The sequence below is a fragment of the Myxine glutinosa genome, chromosome 2 (genome assembly GCF_964187855.1).
Source record: "Myxine glutinosa chromosome 2, kmMyxGlut1.1, whole genome shotgun sequence".
In the NCBI taxonomy this organism is placed as follows: domain Eukaryota; kingdom Metazoa; phylum Chordata; class Myxini; order Myxiniformes; family Myxinidae; genus Myxine; species Myxine glutinosa.
Genome location: NC_136262.1, coordinates 132,022,852 through 132,043,231, shown reverse-complemented (window position 1 = coordinate 132,043,231; position 20,380 = coordinate 132,022,852). Strand labels below are relative to the sequence as shown.

Here is a 20,380-nt window from a genome sequence, read left to right as displayed (position 1 = left end):
CAATGTGGTGAGCACCTGCTGCCAACAAACACTACCATACCCACAACTTTGGCCCTGGGGGAGACGGTCGCAGTGCGTGGCATTCCCCTCACGTCACCTATGCCGCCCTCGTCCCCCAGTCCACAGAACTGCAGCCCCCAGTGCCCACACACACTTGACCATGCCAAGGTCCAGTCGACAGTCATGCTCCACCAGGAGACCCACCCAGAAGACATGGTCCACACACCTCGGACACCCATAGCACCACGTTGACCCTCAGACTACCCAACTACATCCCCATGACTCCGCATCCCAAATATTGGCACAGTCGCCCCCGCAACCAGTTGAGGCTATGTCCTGCTAACCTGTCAATTTTATTCACAGCCAACAACATTTTGGTCTACACACCTGGATCAATAATGGTGCCACTGATGTCAGTGAGCACCATGACATTTCAAAATTCACCCTTAAATTTGCATATAACCCCGAGATTACCCATGCCAAACATTTTTTTCAATTCACTAATCTCACCAAAGAAAGATGCTTTGCCATACACATGCCAGCCGAGCATGGCCCATATACTCGGCACGTTACACATTCCTGTTCACACTTCCATGGCTCTCTTCCCAAACCGAGAGTCCACAAATCATAACGGAACATCTGTGGAAGGTCACTCACACGATGACGTTCCACAGATGCCCCAATGGTTGTCCAGTAGGCTATACTCCATCCCTGTCAATTTGGCTCAACCGGCATCCATAGCCCAGCACAGCATGGCAGGTCACCACATGCTGGCTGTCCCAGAGTCTCAGGAGGAGGGTGTTAGGTCGCATGCCCGGGTGGTCACCACATCAGGCCCAAGTTGGCCGTCCGCGATGTCACCACCAAAGCGTGACCCACAACACCTCCCCCTAGTGGTCCTCAATATATGCCATCCCAGGCTTGAGAAACCACCTCGGACCCCCTGGAGGTCTTAACCCCCACCAGGGTCTAGTGACCCTGCCGGCCCGAGCCACATGCTCGGGCAGCGCCCCAACGGATAAGGGATGCCACACTCCACCAGACCCCCTCCCCTCCCCCCCCCCCCCCCCCGTGGGGCCCAGGTTGTACCACGACACCCATGGCTGGACCCCACGTCCAAATATCGCCAGCACAGTCCCCCAGCTGGCTGGCATTCCCAAATTTACAAAGGGGCAACTTTGCCCGAGGCCATCTCCAAAGACCTCTCCTGGTCCGAATCCCGCAGCCCGGGGACCAACTCCATCCAAGGCTGCTCCAAATCAATTTCCCATTTTAATTTAACTTTAAATTACCTTTTAGGAATTTGTCCCCAGGTGTCCAAAAACCACAGCTACAGGTAACAACTCCTACCACAGGTTGTTCTGCCCCTCCCTACAGCTGCTCCAAATTCCCTACGGGGACCAAATCTCCCGAGGCTCTATCTCCCGATCCTCCAATGTCCAAATCCAGCCCGGAGCCAACACACTCCCCCAACTGGTTCTGCAATTTCGGAGCCTCCACCATGAAACCGCAGTGCATGGTGAGGGTCCCTTCGGTCACTTCAACCACCTCCTCGGACCGACTCACCTCCTCCCCCAAACTCCTTTGGAACTGGTCAACCTTGTCCTCCATGGGACTGTCCCAGGTCCCCAGCCGCTGTGTCACATCATTTACATCATCCCAATCAATAATTTGCAGCCCCCACAGGCCTTCTTCCCCAATAAATACCCGGTCCGGCTCCATTACTCGGACCCCCCCTATTGTTACCCCCTCTTGCTCTGCACCACTGCACCCGTGCAGCAAGGATTCCAATCCATCCCCCGGTTGATGTGTTGTGGCATCCACCCGGCCCCGATAAACCTCCAGGCCAGCATTTACCTGTAAATTTCCTTCCCTACCTTCCCCATTTCCTTAAATTTCCATTCCCGATGCAATCCACAATTTGGCTTCCCCCCGTTCTGATTCAAATTCTGCCACCCTTGGCTCCTCCTGGGCCCCATGTGAATCATTCTTTTGTTCTTTCTTTCATTCATTCACTTGTTCACATGGGGTTTTCGTTTTTTAAATATAGGTTTCCCTTGCCTGCAAAATCTCTTATTCTATTACCTGCAAGAATTAATTGTTCAGCATGGTCATGGAAGGTCATTGGGGCCGTCTCTATGGCAGGAAGAGCTCCATCGCTATGCTCCACCCCAACTACCTCCGACTCACCCCCAATGCTCCCCGCATCTTCCATTCCTTCTTCCATGCCGCTTACCTCCTCCTCCGTCGAGAGAAGGTCGCTACCCCGTGCGTCTTTTACCTCAGAAATCGATCTAAATTTAATGACGCACCTTTCGCGTCGTGCCAGTCCAATCGACTATACAAAATTTTCGCCTCGGACTACGAAAATTTTGCGTCCGGATGCTGGGCGCGATGCATGCCCGACCGTGTCGATCTCTCGCCATGGACAAAAAAAATTGTCCGGCGGGCCCAGATCCCTACTTCTTGACATCAGTTGTCGTGGGAATACCCTCCGGTTCATACCAAGGCTCGCGAATGACCAAACGGCTTTAATTGAGGTGACGACCAAACACGGATTTTGCTATCACAGCACGGGTGCAAGAATGAAGAAGAAGAGGCGGAGCGCTTATCTGGAGAGGGAACGAACTCAAACGGGAATCCGGGTTTAGAAAGAAATGGAAAATAATACAAGGGTTTATTTTACAAGAGATAGCGGGAGAGGAAAATACGCGCCGGTAATAAAATGTCCTCGATCGGGACGTCCCCACTCACAGATTTCGGATACGATACGAGGGAATGAATTACGAAAATAAATGTCTCGTCGTGTAATGTTCTGTTGGTGCGGCCTTATCTGTCTGTGGGCTGCAGTGTAGCATCCAACGCGGCCCCGTCCGGCTCCGAGTTCCAGTGCGAAGACACCTCAGCCTCCTCGCTCCCACACTTCACCCGGCCTCGATGTGACTCGCTCCGCGGCACGCCACGAGGTCCCTCACTCCAGTACCAACAGCACCGGATCCTGCTCCAAGCACCACGATGAACCAACGTCACCCAGCACGAAGCACGAAGGTCCAGCATGCGAGAAGGAAGAGCCAATGAAGACCAGGCACAGAGGAAACGAAGCATGATCTTCAATCCCAGGGAAGAAGAGAAGACGCCCGCGCAAAAGAGAGAGCCAGAATGCCGTCCAGCCAGCCCTTTTATCACCTTGTGTGTGATGTCAGCTCTGGCGAGCCCCCCAATCAGCGCCTCGTCTCTCGACCTCTCAAATCTTCTCAATGTGCTGGTGCTTTCTCATTGGCCAAGTGCTTCCCGCCCTCCGTGTCACACCACCTTTTTTTTTTTTTTTTTTAAATATACAGAATCGAGGCTCGTGAAAGAGCTAACATTTGTCACAAAAACAAATCAAAGAGACAAACAAACAAAGTATATAAAAAGGGGAGCAGTAGACAAGAAGGGGAAGCACATAAACACAACATTTGAGAGCAGGGACATCGGGAATGTGTGGGAGGGAGAGGGATTGGGGGAAGGTGGCGTGGGAAGGGTGGGGGGGAGGTGGGAGAAGTAGAAAGACAAGTACACCAAGGACTTCCAGGAAAGAAGTTGGAATTTCAAAAAAGTGGATTTGGGGTGAAATTAGCGGGGGTAGAAAAGATCAATGTTTTGGATGGGGGAAGATAAGAGATGGTGGTGAACAGCTGTTTTAAAGACCTGGAGGGAGGAGTGGGATTGAAGAGAGTGAGGGAGTTTGTTCCAGAGGCGGGAGAAAAGATGAGTGAAGGTGAGCAGAGAGTCTTGATTTTGGCACCTCGTGGCCAACCACCAGTCCTTCCCTTCCTTCCAATCACGGGGCAGTTCTCTGTTCCCCCTATGGACCAATCAACAGTCCTCCTGGGCGTGGCTCCCAGCCTGCCACGAGGCTGGTTGCGGCCCCATCGGCGGTGCCCCGGCCGGGCTTCCTGCCTGCTCGATGTCTGACGCCCACGCCGGTGTTGTACGCGGCCGCTGCCTGCTTGTCTTCCACAGGCTTATTGTAAGGGAGGGGAATTTATTAATGTGTACACTAAGGACCTATCTAAGTGTTTATATGAGAATGCGTTGCAATAAGGGACAAAGGTTTGGTGACAGGGGGGGAAATGATGAACGAGGGAACTTTATCCATAATCCCTGTACTAATTAGCAAGCCCCGCCCCCCCTCCCTCACCCCCTCGCGGTGGGGACACAAATACAGCTTATACCGACAAACCAGACTTAACATAGAATTTATTACAGGTAGATTCCCTATCACGACAGTCGGATACCTACCTATAAAGATCTATCTAGCTCCAGATATTCCTCTACCCAAATTCATAACAATATGAATACAATCTAGTTACCAGACAAAGTGATAGAACTGGTCCACCACAATGGAGAAATAACCCAAATAATAACACCTATGAGAAATCCCCCCCCAAAAAATCAAAAATAGAAATTTTCAAAAAATGTTTTGAAAAATATTTATGGAAAACCGAACCATGAACCCACCTGAATATATCCTAAAAATTGGGTGTTGATTGGCCCAACGGTCATGTACTAGTGACCAGACATACAGACACACACACAGACATACATACTTACAGTTTAATTTATGTGATGATGATGATTTAAAAAAAACAAAAAACCTTTATAGGCCATTTTTCCCCGCAAAGCGGGGGTTGGCCTTTTTCGGGCACCATGGTCCCCTTTTTGAAGCAATGATTTATGGCCGGATGCCCTTCCTGCCACCAACCCTGTTAGTCGCCTCTTGTGACACACAGGGAATTACCAATGAACTGGTACTCAATTTGCCGACCTCGGAAGGATGACAGGCTGAGTCAACCCCCCTGGCGTTAATTCAGCGATCGACCGGGATTCGAACCCAGGATCCTAGGATCCCAAGCCAGTACCCTAACCACTAAGCCAACACCAGGCTATTATGATGATGATTATGATAGTGATTAAATTATATGCACATTAATAATACATAATGGTGTCCGTAGAAGCTAAATAGACATCTAATAATGGAAAGTCTACATTATAGTTCAACTATTCATTGGCCATTCTATGGCCATTCACGCTTTTCCCCCAGCTCACAGAGGGGTCGGGTTGACTTTTCAACCAGGGTGGGGAAAGGAATATCATCGCGTTTCTAAATTGTCACACGTTGCCAAGGGACGTGTTTTATGGTTATGAAGCCATGAAATGGTCAATGTGTCTTCATCTTTCCTTCAAATATGTAATGATACAAATCATTGAAAACAGTTTCACCCTTTCCGTTCCTATGTTATGGATAGCATACTTTACACAAAATGGGAAAAAGCTCACTCAAGCCTTGTGAGCATGATGATCTTGTGAGATCATAGCAATGCTCAATACGTGAAGAAAAGCAAATAATTCACATGTAATTCGAAAAAAACAACAGAAACACCAATGCGCAAATGGTCGGTTGCAGGCTCGGATTGCCTCATTGGCCATGCCGGCGGGGTCAGCTTGGATGCTAATGGTGTAATACAAAGAGGCTTGATCACGTGGTAACACTTACCAGTAATTTCTCTGTCCGACACAATTGTTGAGCCACTTGCAGTGGTGGTCAAAGCTGGCAATGCACTTGTTGCAGTTGCTACAATGCTTGGACTTTGGTCCGCTGGTTGGAAGATTGGATGTGCACAAGATGGAAGAACCAGTCAACAAGATGATGGTGCAAAAGGAAGCATTTTTAAACCAGACAGAAATATTGAAAAAAGGCAACCCCAATTTGTAATAAGTGGAGAGGGTGGGAGGAGGTGGGGGTGTAAAAACAATACACATGTTCATGACATTTCACATTTCTCTCCCAGCCTGAATAATAAGTGTTCTGCTTGTCAGTTTTCACCTCTGTGTAACATAAACAATCAAAATGATGGCATGTGCCGTGGTGGGTACTCACACATCAACACTGCACAGATGGCAGTGCAAGTTCTCAATCACATGCTTGTGCTTGCTTCGGTCAAATGCAGGAATAGGGTTCCGATAGCTCTTTTTGATGCGGACATTCAGATCGGCTGGGTCCACCGAGATGGTGGCAATATGAACCACAGCATGGTAACACATTGCCAGACTAATGCACTGATGTTTAACATTGCACAAAATGTCAAGGTCCATTGACAACAGCATGGCAATGAAACAGGAGCAATAATATTTTATAAATCTCCCTCCCTCCTTCCCATTCGTATGAACAGGCTCATGTTATTCTGCTGTTCCCCAGACAATATATTCTTCCTTCACTATTTGAATAAAATGTTCCTTCACAATAACACTTTCACAGATCTTATTCTCACATCGAATTTTCTATTTTACCTCTCCAAGTATGATTTATTTAATTATCTAATTATGGAATTCTATACAAAGCATATATTTTCCCCATTTTCCCCTCTTGCACCTATAAAACGATGTGGGCTGGCAAGATGGCCTATCCCTAGAGGTATGCACTCACTTCTGAGCCATCTAGCCGGGGTTTTAATATCGGCCCAGCTATAAACTATCATCCTGGTGTCTCGCAGACAGAGCAATCGAGGTATCAATGTATGTGTCGTCTCTCAGATGGATGTTAAATAATGGGTGTGACGTCATCCCACCTGGCAGCATTGGTTGGTGTATGTTAAAAATTCCACGGTGTCCTTCGCGAAGAGGAAACGACCTATCACCGCAGCACTCTGGCTAAATTCAAAATACACTAGCTCCCTGAATCTTTTTTTTTTTTTTTTACAAATTATTGGCCAAATCCCCAACTTCAGTTGAATTTCAGGCCTGCCAGCAGGTTTCTGAAAGATTTTGGCCAAAACCTTCCTCAGCTGACCCCACAAGAGGGTGAGAATAATTTGACCATTGTAGTAGAACGGTGTGTACCCCGATTTAGAATAGGTACACCGTATCCCTGCGCATCGTAAGAGGCGACTAAGGGTTGGCGTCAGGAAGGGCATCCGGCCATAAAAAAAACATTGCCTCAAACAGGGAACCATGATTGTCATGGGGCCCGCAAGGCTAACCCCCGCTCTAGCGGGGAAAATGGCCTTAAAACGATCATTCATTCATTCATAGTAGAAGTAATAGTTTCTATCCATGAGTATAATAGTGTGAATAGATGTTCAACTGGTAGTTTATAGCTACACCTGCATTTTAGACTACAAAATAGCCTTTTTTGAGCTATATAAGGCATTGTGTTTAACCACAGGGTTTAAATTAATTTTCTTCAGATGGACAGAACCTGATGATGTGAAAACAGCTCCGCCATAGGTGATACAATTTTGGAGTAAATCTCACATTTAAAAAAATCTCAGTTGCATTACATTTCATTTTGACGCTTTTTAAAAACGGGGTCTTTCAAAAACTACCAAAAGCAGCACTTAACAGGCAAGAAGTTGAGAATTGGACTTCTTCGAAGAGCATTCAGCTATCGCAGTGCATCGTTTGCCAATGCAAAGCATTGTGGAAAGAGCTGCCAACCTGGTAGAGTTCAAATCAACCAAATTGGTTGATAACCCAATGGTATTTACAAAAACAACTGACAATTGGGCCAGATAATGCTGCCCCAATTGACTGAAGATAAACAGGTCTGCAATACACAACAATGTGGAAAAATGCCCAGGTAAGCCATGTGTGGAAGTAGCATGACCAACTAGAACGACACCCGGTAGAGTGCATAGTCTCGCCTCGCGTGCTCATTCTGAAAAAAAAATCCCATTGTTAACTAAATGCGCTACTATTAGCCCACTGCTATTATGGCCCATATACCTGTATCATCCCATCCACCCTATTAGGTCGCATACATTGCCATTATCGGTCGATTTATTGATTAATAGGATATTTAACTACCACTTTTTGCACATGAAAGCTAAATTGCATCAATGAAGATGAATATATGAACAAAATTTCAAACTATATTCCCTATAGCTCATCAATCATGAAGTGCCTTCAGAAAGTATTCACACCCCTTATTTTTTTCACATTTTGTTGCGTTGAATCATTAATTATTTTGTAAATATTTCTAAAAAAAAAAACCCACTTTGACATTATGAGGTTTTATGTGTACTAGGGCATGCCCGTACTATATATATATCTAAAATTATATCCCCCCCCCCTCTATTTACATGAAATGGTTTGGTCCAAAGCGAACGGCTTGCGAGTACGGTGACAATCCCCCCCCCTCTATTTACATGAAATGGTTTGGTCCAAAGCGAACGGCTTGCGAGTACGGTGACAATCCCCCCCCTCTATTTACATGAAATGGTTTGGTCCAAAGCGAACGGCTTGCGGAGTTTGGTAAAGAAATCGCCATAGCGTGCATAAACGCGCAGGAAAGCGAAAGAATCGCAAATTAGTTTTAATTAGTTTTAAAACATAGTTTAACGCCAACATAGTTTGCCAACGTGAAATAAATGAACACGCTCTCAAATGTGCCGTCCGAGGCAGAGTCTGTTCGGCACGTTCGGCACACGTGATAGCTCGCTGCTCTCTGATTGGTTGAATCGTTTTTTGGACATAGCTCGGTAACTACTTGTCCGATTAATATGAAACCTTGAAAAGGCACATCCTCGGGTCCCCAGCAATATACCTGGCAAGTTTAAAGTATATCGGACCCGTGGTTGTCGAGAAACAGCGGTCACAGACAAACAAACAAACACACACACAGACACACAGACACACAGACACACACACACACACACACACACACACACACACACACACACACACACACAGAGATTGCTGGAATTATAGATAGATATCAGTGCCAAAAAGTGTCAATTTAATCCATTTTAAATTCAGGCTGAAACAACAAAATGTGAAAAAAGTCAAGGGTTGAGAATACTTTCTGAAGGCACTCTATGTATGAAGTTTCGCATCAATCTGGTAAGCGGTTCTGAAGAAGATGTTTTACGTTTTTTTTTCAATCGAATATGGCCATGAGACCACGTGACCAATGACATAATAAATTTAATTCTTCGCTCACATCGGGTCGTAGATCCGATATATAAAGTTTCAGATTTTTCGGATATGGATCTTGATTCAACCAATTATGGCTGGAATACCACATCACTGATGACATAATCGTTATCACCCTTTATGCCCAATGGGGAGTTGATGACATATGCAAAGTTGTCAATTTTTTTATTTGAGCAGTTTCGGAGATTATGATGTCCAATTTTTTCTCTTTAATCCAATACGTCTGCATTACCATGTGAACTATGACATCAGAGTTTTCAATCAAATATTCCCCACATGGACTCCCTCCTATGTTTAAAGTTTTGCATCAATCGGACAAGTGGTTGCAGAAAAATAATTTTAAAGTGAAAATATATAGACATGGACATGCTGTTACGGATTCGTCACTTCTGTTGTTGTGGTTTTCATCCACTGTAAACATTTTTGATTCCATGTACTATTATCGTTGTCGTTTGAGGGAAATAGATATTGCTATTTTCAAAAGGTAAAAAAGTTAATGTTTTAAATGAAACCGGAACTGGACGACGACGAAGAGGAAGAGGAGGAAAAGAAGGCAGAGCGAGTGAGTCGGAGAAGAAGCATAGTTGCTTTGCGGTCTGGAGCGAACGTTGGCGAGCAAGAGTCACGAGTGAACTTTGGGTTTCCCAGGAAAGGGATTCCTGCGACAGAGTTGTTATCGCTGTGACAGATCAACCTGCGTGTCAGGTTTGGCGGTGGATTCCGAGGAGAATCATCGTCGTGCCGTTACGCCCCGAGAACGGGCCGTCGGCCATTTTGACTCGCGCACTTTGCGCATCGCACAAGGTCTTTGCTTCGCTTCAACCGTTTTCACCGCATTCAGACGTTTATCTGGTGTGGGTGTGTATTATGTGGATTTTGAAGGTAAATCGGCGGTTCGCCGATTTGGAGCCGTGAAACGTCCATAACCGAGGGTGTGATTTCTCAGTCGCCTGGAGGGCGCCTTTGGATTTCCCAGTCGCCTTGAGGGCGCCTTTGCGTAGCTTTGGCCGCGTGACTAACGGTCAACCAAACGGGATTCTGGTCTCGATTGGACATCGTTCTGACGATCGCTGGAGCGGATCGACTTTGGCTTGAAGCCGGGATCGACTTTGGCTTGAAGCCGGAATCAACTTTGGCTTGAAGCCGGGAATAGAGACATTGGGAATCTTTTTCTTTTCGCTCACTTGGAGCACAGTGAGTTATATTGTACGAACCTGATGGTACCATCATAGGATATATATTTATTGTACTTTTGCTTACTATTATTGTTGTACTGTTATTCTTGTGTGATCTTAATACAATATTTGTTTGTTGGTAATAATTGGTGTGGCTTCACCATTGATCTTTGACATTCAGAATAACACATTTTTCTGCCGTGACTCCTCTCGGGGCTCGGAGGTACACCGTGACCAGGGGGTTTGGGGAGGAGCACGAAACACAATACATGTACGCACATGCAGACAGACACGGCATTACAATAGTCTCGCTACCCCTTTGTGGGCGAGACTACGTAATATCAGGGTTAAAAGTGAAATAAAATTTTGGTGGGTGCACCAGTGTGGACAACTTTCAAATTATTATTACTCCCGACAGGGAGTAATGCATTCGATCGTGTCCGTCAGTGTGTGTGTGTGTGTGTGTGTGTGTGTGTGTGTATGTTCGTGTGTTTGTGAACAAGATATCTGGAAAAGTTCTGAACGGATTTGGATGAACGTTGGTGGGATGATTGCCCTTGGGATAAGGAAGAATTGATTCGTTTTTGGTGAAGCTCAGGATATTATTCCGGATCCAGGAATTTTTTGAAGGATTTTTTTTTACCATTGGAGGATAGGGCTCAGCAGCGGCCACCCACGGCGGGAGTATGCGCTCTACTGAGTGGCGTTCTAGTTTTACTATTGTATTATCAAATTATTATTGCTAAAATTTTAGGGCACATACGTTCTACAAGATATGTGTGGAGAAATAAATCAGTCTGCCAAGGAAAATATTCAATTTATATCACAAAACAAATCAAGAAAACAAGTGCTTTGCCGTAATTATGTCTTCATTAAAGTAGTTCAGGGATTCTGGGTAATATAGATTGCATGAGTGTGCACTGCATTATCTTACAAAAGTGGCCAGGGAGTGGTCAAAGTTGATGCTGGGATATATTCCGACAATGGAAGAAGAAATGAAATCTAAAATCACGAGCTTTGCGAGGGCAGTATAAAAATTACATTCAGGAATTTGCAGAATATGGTATTTCCTATGAAAGTAAGCGACAGTACAATCGTATAACCAATAACTGGGATGGTGCTTTCCCTTGGCAATTCCCATTGCATATTGTGACTTTTGACATTCATTTAAAGATTTCCCAATGGATCCCAGCAATGAATACAATTTTCCAATCATCCAGTTAAAAAAAAAAAATCTTTGACAGGTACATTTCACATTAAGGATAAATAGCCTCTTTTTCAAGAACACCGGGTGCTTGCTAGTTCCTTCAGGCATTTTCGAGCATGACAATAAAATGCACAGAACTGGTAAGTTTCACTGTTTTTTGTCTTTTGAAATATCATCATGCAAGGTTAGTGTCCATTCCAAACTGAGTTTTCCAAGGATAGTATGTCGGTACTAGATTACAAGCCAGTTCATCTACTCTATTGCTACACTTGGTACCCTGCGCTCGCAAAGCAAAAAGCAGGGTTAGGCATTCGGGTGCGTACGTACGTGCGTGTGCATTTTTAAATTCATTTTCTCGGCAACCTTTGGTCCGATTGACACGAAATGTTATGATAGGAGCGCCTTCGCCTGTACAATTTATTTATTCATAATTATGTCGTCATAGGTCATGTGGTATGGACGGCATCTTGGAAACATTTCTCACCTCGATATCTCAGAAACCACTCGATGGAAAAAAATTGAAACATGGCTCATTGTCAAGTACTCCCCATGGGGAATAAGATATGTTAATGATGATGTCATCGGTGCCTTCGTTATGACGTCATAATTCGACAAGTACAACACTTATCCGATCATTATGAATTTCTTTTCTCTGTAACTGTTGGTCTGATGGATACGAAATTTTGACCATATGAGCGACTCCTCCTGTAGAATATGTAAATGATTATTATGACTTCATAGGTCATGTGATACAGGTACCATCTTGGAAAAACGTTACACCTCCAGTCCTCCATATCTCCAAAACCGCTGCATGGAAAAAATTGAAACGTGGCTCATTGTAAAGAACTCCGCATGGGGAATAGGTGTTGTTAATGATGACGTCATTGTTGCCTTAATTATAACGTCGTAATTCGACAGGGCCAACACAGTCTGATCAGTTTGAAATTTATTGAGCGTGATCTACACAACAATTATATTTGAGAATATAAATTTATGATGTAATTGGTCACATGGTCTGGCAGCCATTTGGATCAAAGAAAAAAACCCTTCAAAAACAGAGGAGTTGGCTCGCACCGAGTTGACTGGGCAGGTTAAGTATTCCATGAATACCATCTAGTTTTTCATGCATTTATTTCATCCATTTGTATACTTTCGGAAATTGTTGTACCATTATTCTGTTGCTCTTTCCACTTTTCTTGTTTTTATTTTTTTGCGTACAATGTCAAGGATCGTGGAATAATGAGAACTGTTATGGATTCGTCACTTCCGTTGTTGTGGTTTTCATCCACTGTAAACATTTTTGATTCCATGTACTATTATTGTTGTCGTTTGAGGGAAATGGAGGTTACTATTTTCAAAAGGTTAAAAAGTTAATGTTTTAAATGAAACCGGAACCGGACGACGACGAAGAAGAGGAAGAGGAGGAGGAGAAGGCGGAGCGAGTGAGTCGGACAAGAAAGCCGAGTTGCTTCGAGGTCCTGAGCAAACGTTGGTGAACGAAGGTCACGGGTGAACTTCGGGTTTCCCAGGAAAGGGATTCCTGCGACAGAGTTGTTATCACTGTGACAGATCAACCTGCGTGTCAGGTTTTGTGGTTGATTCCGGAGAGAATCATCAGAGTGCCATTACGCCATGAGAACGGGCCGTCGGCCATTTTGACTCACGCAGGATTTGTGCATCGTTCAAGGTTTTTCACCTCGCTTTAATCATTGTCACCGCATTCAGACGTGGATCTGGTGTGTGTGTGTGACGTGGCTTTTGAGTTGAAAATCTGCGGTTCGCCGATTGGGAGCCGTGAAACATCCATACCCGAGGGTGTGATTTCCCAGTCGCCTAGAGGGCGCCTTTGGATTTCCCAGTCGCCTTGAGGGCGCCTTTGCGCAGCTTTGGCCGCGTGACTGTGACTGTCAACCCAACGGGATTCTGGTCTCGATACAACATCGTACAGACGATCGCTGGAGCGGATCGACTTTGGCTTGAAGCCGGAAGCAACTTTGGCTTGAAGCCGGGAATAGGGACATTGGGAATCTTCTTCTTTTCGCTCGTTTGGAGCACAGTGAGTTATATTGTACGAACCTGATGGTACCATCATAGGAAATATATATTGGTTGTACAATTGATTACTATTGTTTTTGTGTTGTTATTCTTGTGTGACCTTAATACAATATTTGTTTGTTGGTAACAATTGGTGTGGTTTCACCATTGATCTTTGACACAGAATAACACATCTTTCTGCCATGACTCCTCTCGGGGCTCGGAGGTACACCGTGACCGGGGTCTGGGGAGGAGCACGTAACAGAACACAGAGCAGAACAGAATAAAGTAGAAAGTGGAGGGGGGAAAAAACAACAGCAGGGCAGTTTCACTCGGGCTGACGAGCAGGGACGGCAAGTTGCTGTCTCACTTCAGTACAGGCCCACTATATCTGCCAGCCCTTATGAATAACTCAGCCTGGGAACTCTTCTCCAGAAACCTGCTCTCGCTTATGCACAGATCCATCCTATCTCATCTTCAGTTATCATAGCCTTCTTCATGCTCATGGTACACTGCATCATGTGTTCAGCTGATTTCTTTGAAACAACTTGCCTTTTCTTCCTGGAAAGTAAATCGACTAAAGGCAACCATAGATCATTCCACATAGCCTACAACCAGTGTGTGTCCACTCTGTCAAGCCAGAAATCATCTAACCAAACTCAAGGTTGAACTTTCAAACCTGTATCCCATTTCAAAACAATGGTGGCACCTTGTTAAGTCTGTTTCTGGACGATGCTCCCCTTCCAATCTGTTCCCTCACTTGAAAAGACACCACAGCCGACTCCACTCATGAGAAGGCAAAGTCCCTCAATTAAGAAAAGGTCGAGTCATGGAAGCCATCATCGCAGTTGTCATCAAGTCCTTCCTTTTCTCCAATGGACTGATCTCAGATCATCAATTTGGATTCAGACCAGGTCACTCTTCCTTGGACATGCAGCTTCTGCTCTCCCAACAAGGAACGAAGGCTCTCAATGTCAGACAGTTTAGCCTCCATTTCCATATCGAACATATCGCTCAATATGTTTCGAGCATGCGATACAGTTTGTTTTGCTCTCCAAACTCTCTGCCTATGGTATCCAAGGCCAAATCCACATAAGGCTCACATACCTCTTCTACTCTCGTACGCAATGTGCGTCTCTCAATAGAATCCTTTCATCTCCTTTCCTGTCAAGGCTGGAGTAACCCAAGGCAGTGTTCTGGGCCCTGTCCTATTCTTGATCTTCACCAAGGATCTCTCTGACTCTCTGCAAAATCCTTTTTATCTCTTAGCTGGTGACTCCACCTTCTGCCATAGCATCTGTCATCATTCAGATAGGCAGCCAGCTATTGGGACTCAATCTATTGGGCCTCACCATCAGCCATAATATTTCTTGAGCAAATCAGATATCCAGGCTCGCCTCCAAAACTGGCAACTTATCATCCTCCATCGTGCAAAGCCTTTCCTTTGCACAACAGAACTTTTATCTCCTTACAAAGCTGTCATTGCAGCTTCATAGAGTAGTGTTCTCCCCTTTAGACTGGTTCCCCTGCCTCACCTTTCTCAGCTTAATGCTGTGGTGACTGAAGCCATTAAAATCATTGCTATCTCCCACTAAGAAGCTGAGTCTCTGGGTTTATCAGTTTCACTTCACAGACTGGTCGGTGGTCTCTCTATCTTCTGCCACCTCCTTTCTGGTCTTGCGCTCTCCGCCTCTGCCACCGCCAGGTTTCTACATGGCACAATTGGCACACATGGTCTACCAGTAACACTCTGCTGGTGAAATTCCCAAAATTGAGACTCACTGCTCATCTCCATTCATTTTTATACACCCCTCCTTTCCTATTCCATCTCCAGGAGCTGCATGGCATCATCGCCGGGCACCGAAGGGGGCCTGGCAATGATGCGTGTCAAAAGGGAGTACTCAGTTTTCACTCCAGTTGTTTGTTTCCTTGTTTCCTTTTTTGTTTGGTTTGTTTAGCCGGGTGATTTGGACTGTCATTGCAGCTTTTTTTTTTTTTTTTTGTATACAGAGTCGAGGCTCGTGAAAGAGCTAACATTTAGTAAACAAACAAATCAAACAAACAAGTAAACAAAGTATATAAAAATGGGAGCAGTCAACAAGATGGGGAGAGAAGGGGAGGAAGCACACAAACACAACATTTGAGGGCAGGGACATCGGGAGATGTGTGGGAGGCAGAGGGCCTGGGGGGAGGCAGGATAGGTATAAAACGCAAGGACACCAAGGACTTCCAGGAAAGAAGACAAAAGTCACCTCAAAAAAGTGGATTTGGGGTGAAATTAGCGGGGGTAGAAAAGATCAAGGTTTTGGATTGGGGAAGATAAGAGATGGTGGTGAACAGCCATTTTAAAGACCTGAAGGGAGGAGTGGGATTGAAGAGAGTGAGGGAGTTTGTTCCAGAGGCGGGAGAAAAGAGGAATGAAGGAGTGAAGGTGAGCAGAGAGTCTTGATTTTGGCAGTTTAACCATAAGAGGGTTGCAGGCAGATCTTGTGCGACCTGCAGGAATATTTGGGTGACAGAGCCCAGAGAGAGCTGGGGGAGCAAGGCCGGAGAGGAGTCGGTAGAAGACGGAAAGACCACCAACCTGCCTGCGGTGAGTAAGTGAAAGGCCCTCGGAGATAGCGTCATCGCGGGAGATTCCAATGATTCTGAACGCTTTGGTTTCAACAGCGTGAAGACGAGCTAGGGGTGAGGCAGGAGCACCAGCCCAGAGGGGAGAGCAGTATTCCATTGAGCTGTGGATGAAAGCCTTGTATGTGGTGAGGAGCTCAGGTGTGCCAAGGAAGGACTTCGCACGACGGAGGATGCCCAGTCGGCGACTGGCTTTGGAGGCCAGCTTGGAAATGTGGTTTTCCCAGGAAAGATCATGGCAGATAGTGAGACCCAAAAGCTTGAGTGACAGAACTTCTTGGACAGGATTATTCAGAAAGTAGATGGGAGGGTTGTCCATTCGGTCTTTTCGGAGAGACATCGTAAGAGTGTGAGATTTGTCAGGATTGAAAGACATGTTCCACTTGTTTGCCCAGTCTGTGATTTTGTCGAGGTCTGCAGAGAGTGAGGAGGCTGCAGACTGCCAATCTGAGGGATGAGGAATGGAGCGGCAGAGAGTGGAGTCATCAGCAAAGAGATAGAGAGGATTTTCAAGAGAGTCAGAGAGATCATTGATGAAGACCAGAAAAAGCACAGGGCCCAGAACACTGCCTTGGGGAACTCCAGCCTGAACAGGAAGAGGAGATGAGAGAAACCCATTCAGGGCCACACGTTGACTACGACGAGAACGGGAAGTCCGCCAGCCATGCGTGGAGATTTCCATGGATACCAAAGGAGGAGAGCTTGGTGAGCAGAGCGGGGTGCCAGACCGTATCGAAGGCACGTGATATGTCGAGGGAGACAGCTCTAATTTCCTGTTTGGCATTGAGGACCTCCATCCATTGTTGAGACAGCAGAAGCAGCATGTCCAGAGTAGAGTGACCTGGTCTGAAACCAAATTGATGATCAGAGATCAAGCCATTGGAGAAGAGGAAAGATTTCATATCCGAAGCAATGATGGATTCCATGACTTTGCTGATAATTGGGAGAAGGCTGATTGGTCTGTAGTTGCTAGGATCTGTTTTTGCATCTTTTTTGTGCAAAGCGGTGATGTTGGCTGATTTCCAAGCAGATGGCAGTTGACCTTGAGCAAAAGAGAGGGTGAAGAGAACAGAGAGAGGGAGTGAAAGAGCGGAAGAACAGGATTTTAGTACCCGTGGGCTGATGCCGTCAGGTCCAGTTGCAGAATCAGAGTCGAAGGTTGACAGAAACTTTTCCACCTTGTCAGGAGGAAAGGACACGGAGTCCAGGAGCAGCTGGGTACGACTGGGTACGGTGGGTACAGAGAGGGATGGGTTTGGGACACAAGATTTAGAGGCAAACACAGAGTTGAGGCATTCAGCTTTTTCACGTGCGGAGTCAGCTGTGTAGCCGTTTGAGGTAAGGGAGGGGATGGAGGGGGAACAAACACCAGAAACAGATTTGACCAGACGCCACCAGGATTTGGAAGAGGGAGACAGATAAGAGAGTTCGGTCTTGAGAACGGAGAGATATTTTTTCCTGGCTCTCCTGAGGGTGGACACACACTTGTTTCGGGCTTTGTGAAAGGAAATGAGATTTCCTTCCGTTGGATTTGCTTTCCAGGAGACGAAGGCAAGTTGTTTCTGGGCAACAGCCTCACCACAAGATTCCGTGTACCATGGACGGGAGGAAGGGTATGACAACTGAAGACAAGATGGGATAAATCTCTGAAAGCTTTGAGCAAGGAATCAGAAATTTCGGCACAATAGTGAGCACGTGCTTTGGCAAAGACATCATTTCTTATTTTTCGATTAATCGATTAATTACTTAAATATTAATTTATCAATTAAGTACTTATTTATTTCCTTTCTCATCTGGGCAATATCTCAGGCATTTTTTGTGTTATGAAGCTGATACTTGGACGTGACAATGACCAAGTGATTTGGCTGTAAAGGGCATTTTTTAAATTTATTGATTAATCAATTAATCCATTAATTATTTAATTATTCAATTAATTACTAAATTCATGTATTTTCAAAAAGTTACAGATTCGGATAAAACGGTGGTGGTTTAGGTATGCTATTAGCCAACTGATTACAAAATTAATTATTTTATGATTATTATTCTTTTGCTTTATTTATTAATTACTTTTTATATTTTTTCTTTCTCATCTGGGCAATATCTCAGGTACATTTTGAGGTAGGATGCTGATATTTGGCCATGACAGTGACCAAATGATTTGACTATAAAGGGTATTTTTGATGTATTGATGAATCAATCAATCAAATAATTATTTAATTTTTGTGATTAATTAAATAATTGATAAATTTTCCAAAAGTTGCAGATTCAGATGAAGCAGTGGTGGTTTGGGTACGCTACGAGCCAATTGATTAGGAAATTAATTAATTAATGATTATTATTTATTAATTTTAATTATGACGTCATAGGTAACGTAGTTTTTTGTTGTTGTTTTTTTAAATTAATTTTAATTACGCAATTAATCCATCAATTATTGTACACCTCTCCCTCCCAATACTGTCTCTCTGTGCTGCATGGCGGCATGGCGGCATATGTGCTGCAAGGCATATCACCCTGGAATGATATATTATTTATTTATTTATTTGGCATGAAGTGGTGTACTTTGAATGTATCTGTACTTGTTATATATTTGTTATTATAGGGTATTGCATTGGAGTCCGTTTGTCTGTTTGTTTGTTTGTCCGCACAGAATAAATATGATTTTCTCTGCAACCGTTGGTCCGCTTGATAGGAAATTTTGACCATAGGTGCAACTCCACCTGTATAATTTTTTTAATGATAATTATGACGTCATAGGTAACGTAGTTTGGCCGCCATCTTGGAAAAACCGAAAAATGTTGCACCTCTATCTTTGAAACCGCTAAATAGAAAAAATTGTGACATGGCTCATTGTAAAGAACTCTCCATGGGGAATAAAATATGTTAATGATGATGTCATAGGTGCATCCATTATGACGTCATAATTCGACAAGTACAAAACTTCATCCTATCAAGATGAAATTTCTTGAGCATCATGTAGGCAAAAATTGGGGGAGAACATTTTTTATGACGTCATTGGTCACGTGGTTCGGTCGCCATCTTGGAAAAACCGAAAAACTTTGCACCTCTATATCTCTGAAAGCGCTGCATAGAAAAAAATTGAGACATAGCTCATTGTAAAGAACTCTCCATGGGGAATAAAATATGTTAATGATGATGTCATAGGTGCCTCCATTATGACGTCATAATTCGACAAGTACAAAACTTCATCTGGTCAAGATGAAATTTCTTGAGCATAATCTATGAATAAATTAGTTTAGAAAAATAATAATGATGACGTCATCGGTCATGTGGTTTGGCCGACATTTGTTTTAACACAAAAGCCTTAAAAACCACTGAAAATACATCCTGGCAAGGGTTTGCCATCTCTGATCGCTCTTGCTTGTTTTGTCTTTATTTCCCCCACCTGAGGAAGCACCTTCCTCAGCTTTAAATTGCATTATTCCCTCCAGGGCTTCAAGACAGCTGTTTGTCACCACATCAGCCCCCTTTCCACAACCATGATATTTTCTAACCCTATAAACCCTAAGCCAATCTCTTTCCATTTTTTCAGTTTTTCCTTTTTTTGCAGCTGTCTTGTTCACCCACTGTATTCCCCCTGGCTTTCCTTTTTCCCTGTATCCCTTATTCCTTAATGTCTCCATATATTTTGTCCATCTACCCTGCTGTTTGTGTGTTTCTCCCACCACTCCCACTTTTTAATCTTTTTTTCCTTCTGTTACATCCTGGTCTGGTTCCGTGTTCTCTACGAGCTTTGGCTCTGTATATAAAAATATCACCACCAAAACGTATGCTCAACATGAAACCATATCAGCATAGACCGCTATAAAAAGTGGGAGGCATATCCAATTGCAGAATAGGATACAATGTAACCCGCTGGCTTCCACTGATAGGGCAGCAGAGGAACAAATATTGCAAAAGCGATGACAACGAAATAAAAGAAAACAAGCCAGGCAAGTATTTGGAATGGATGCAAAGGCCATGACCAGCCATTGATGCGTGAATGGCGAGTTGATTGTGCAGAATCATTATCGCAGTCTTGCTCTCCCTCCTCTGGCACAGTGCGATTTTCACAATGACCAATGCAGCACTGCATCTGTCAGGCAGAAAAGGACGATCTTTACATTAACATTTCCAAGGAAACACAATGACACATAAATAAGCCGTTCAGCTGCATAATGTGCATCACATTCATATGATCAAATGATATTGTCACATGCCCAGGAGTCACGCCTACACTCAGGTCGCGGTCGTTGACCACAACCGAAAGACAATAACCACAGCTGAAGTCATAAAACTACATTTCAAATCTGAAGCCGTTCAACCAAATATGATGGAAATATGATTCATGCCACAATGT

At 44.5% G+C, this 20,380-nt stretch overlaps 1 protein-coding gene across 1 annotated transcript in view; it reads right to left on the bottom strand.

Annotated features, from left to right (window-relative positions):
• LOC137422284 (palmitoyltransferase ZDHHC1) overlaps positions 1 to 19,934 on the bottom strand; it is an 82,914-nt gene extending 62,980 nt beyond the window's left edge. The window contains exons 1-3 of the mRNA XM_078772637.1: positions 19,886 to 19,934; positions 5,924 to 6,102; positions 5,540 to 5,641 (exon numbers count right to left, since the gene is read on the bottom strand). Of these exons, the coding sequence (XP_078628763.1) occupies positions 5,540 to 5,641; positions 5,924 to 6,087 (266 nt within the window). The 5' untranslated portion in view covers positions 6,088 to 6,102; positions 19,886 to 19,934. The remainder of the gene's footprint in view (positions 1 to 5,539; positions 5,642 to 5,923; positions 6,103 to 19,885) is intronic.
• Positions 19,935 to 20,380: the final 446 nt, after the last annotated feature.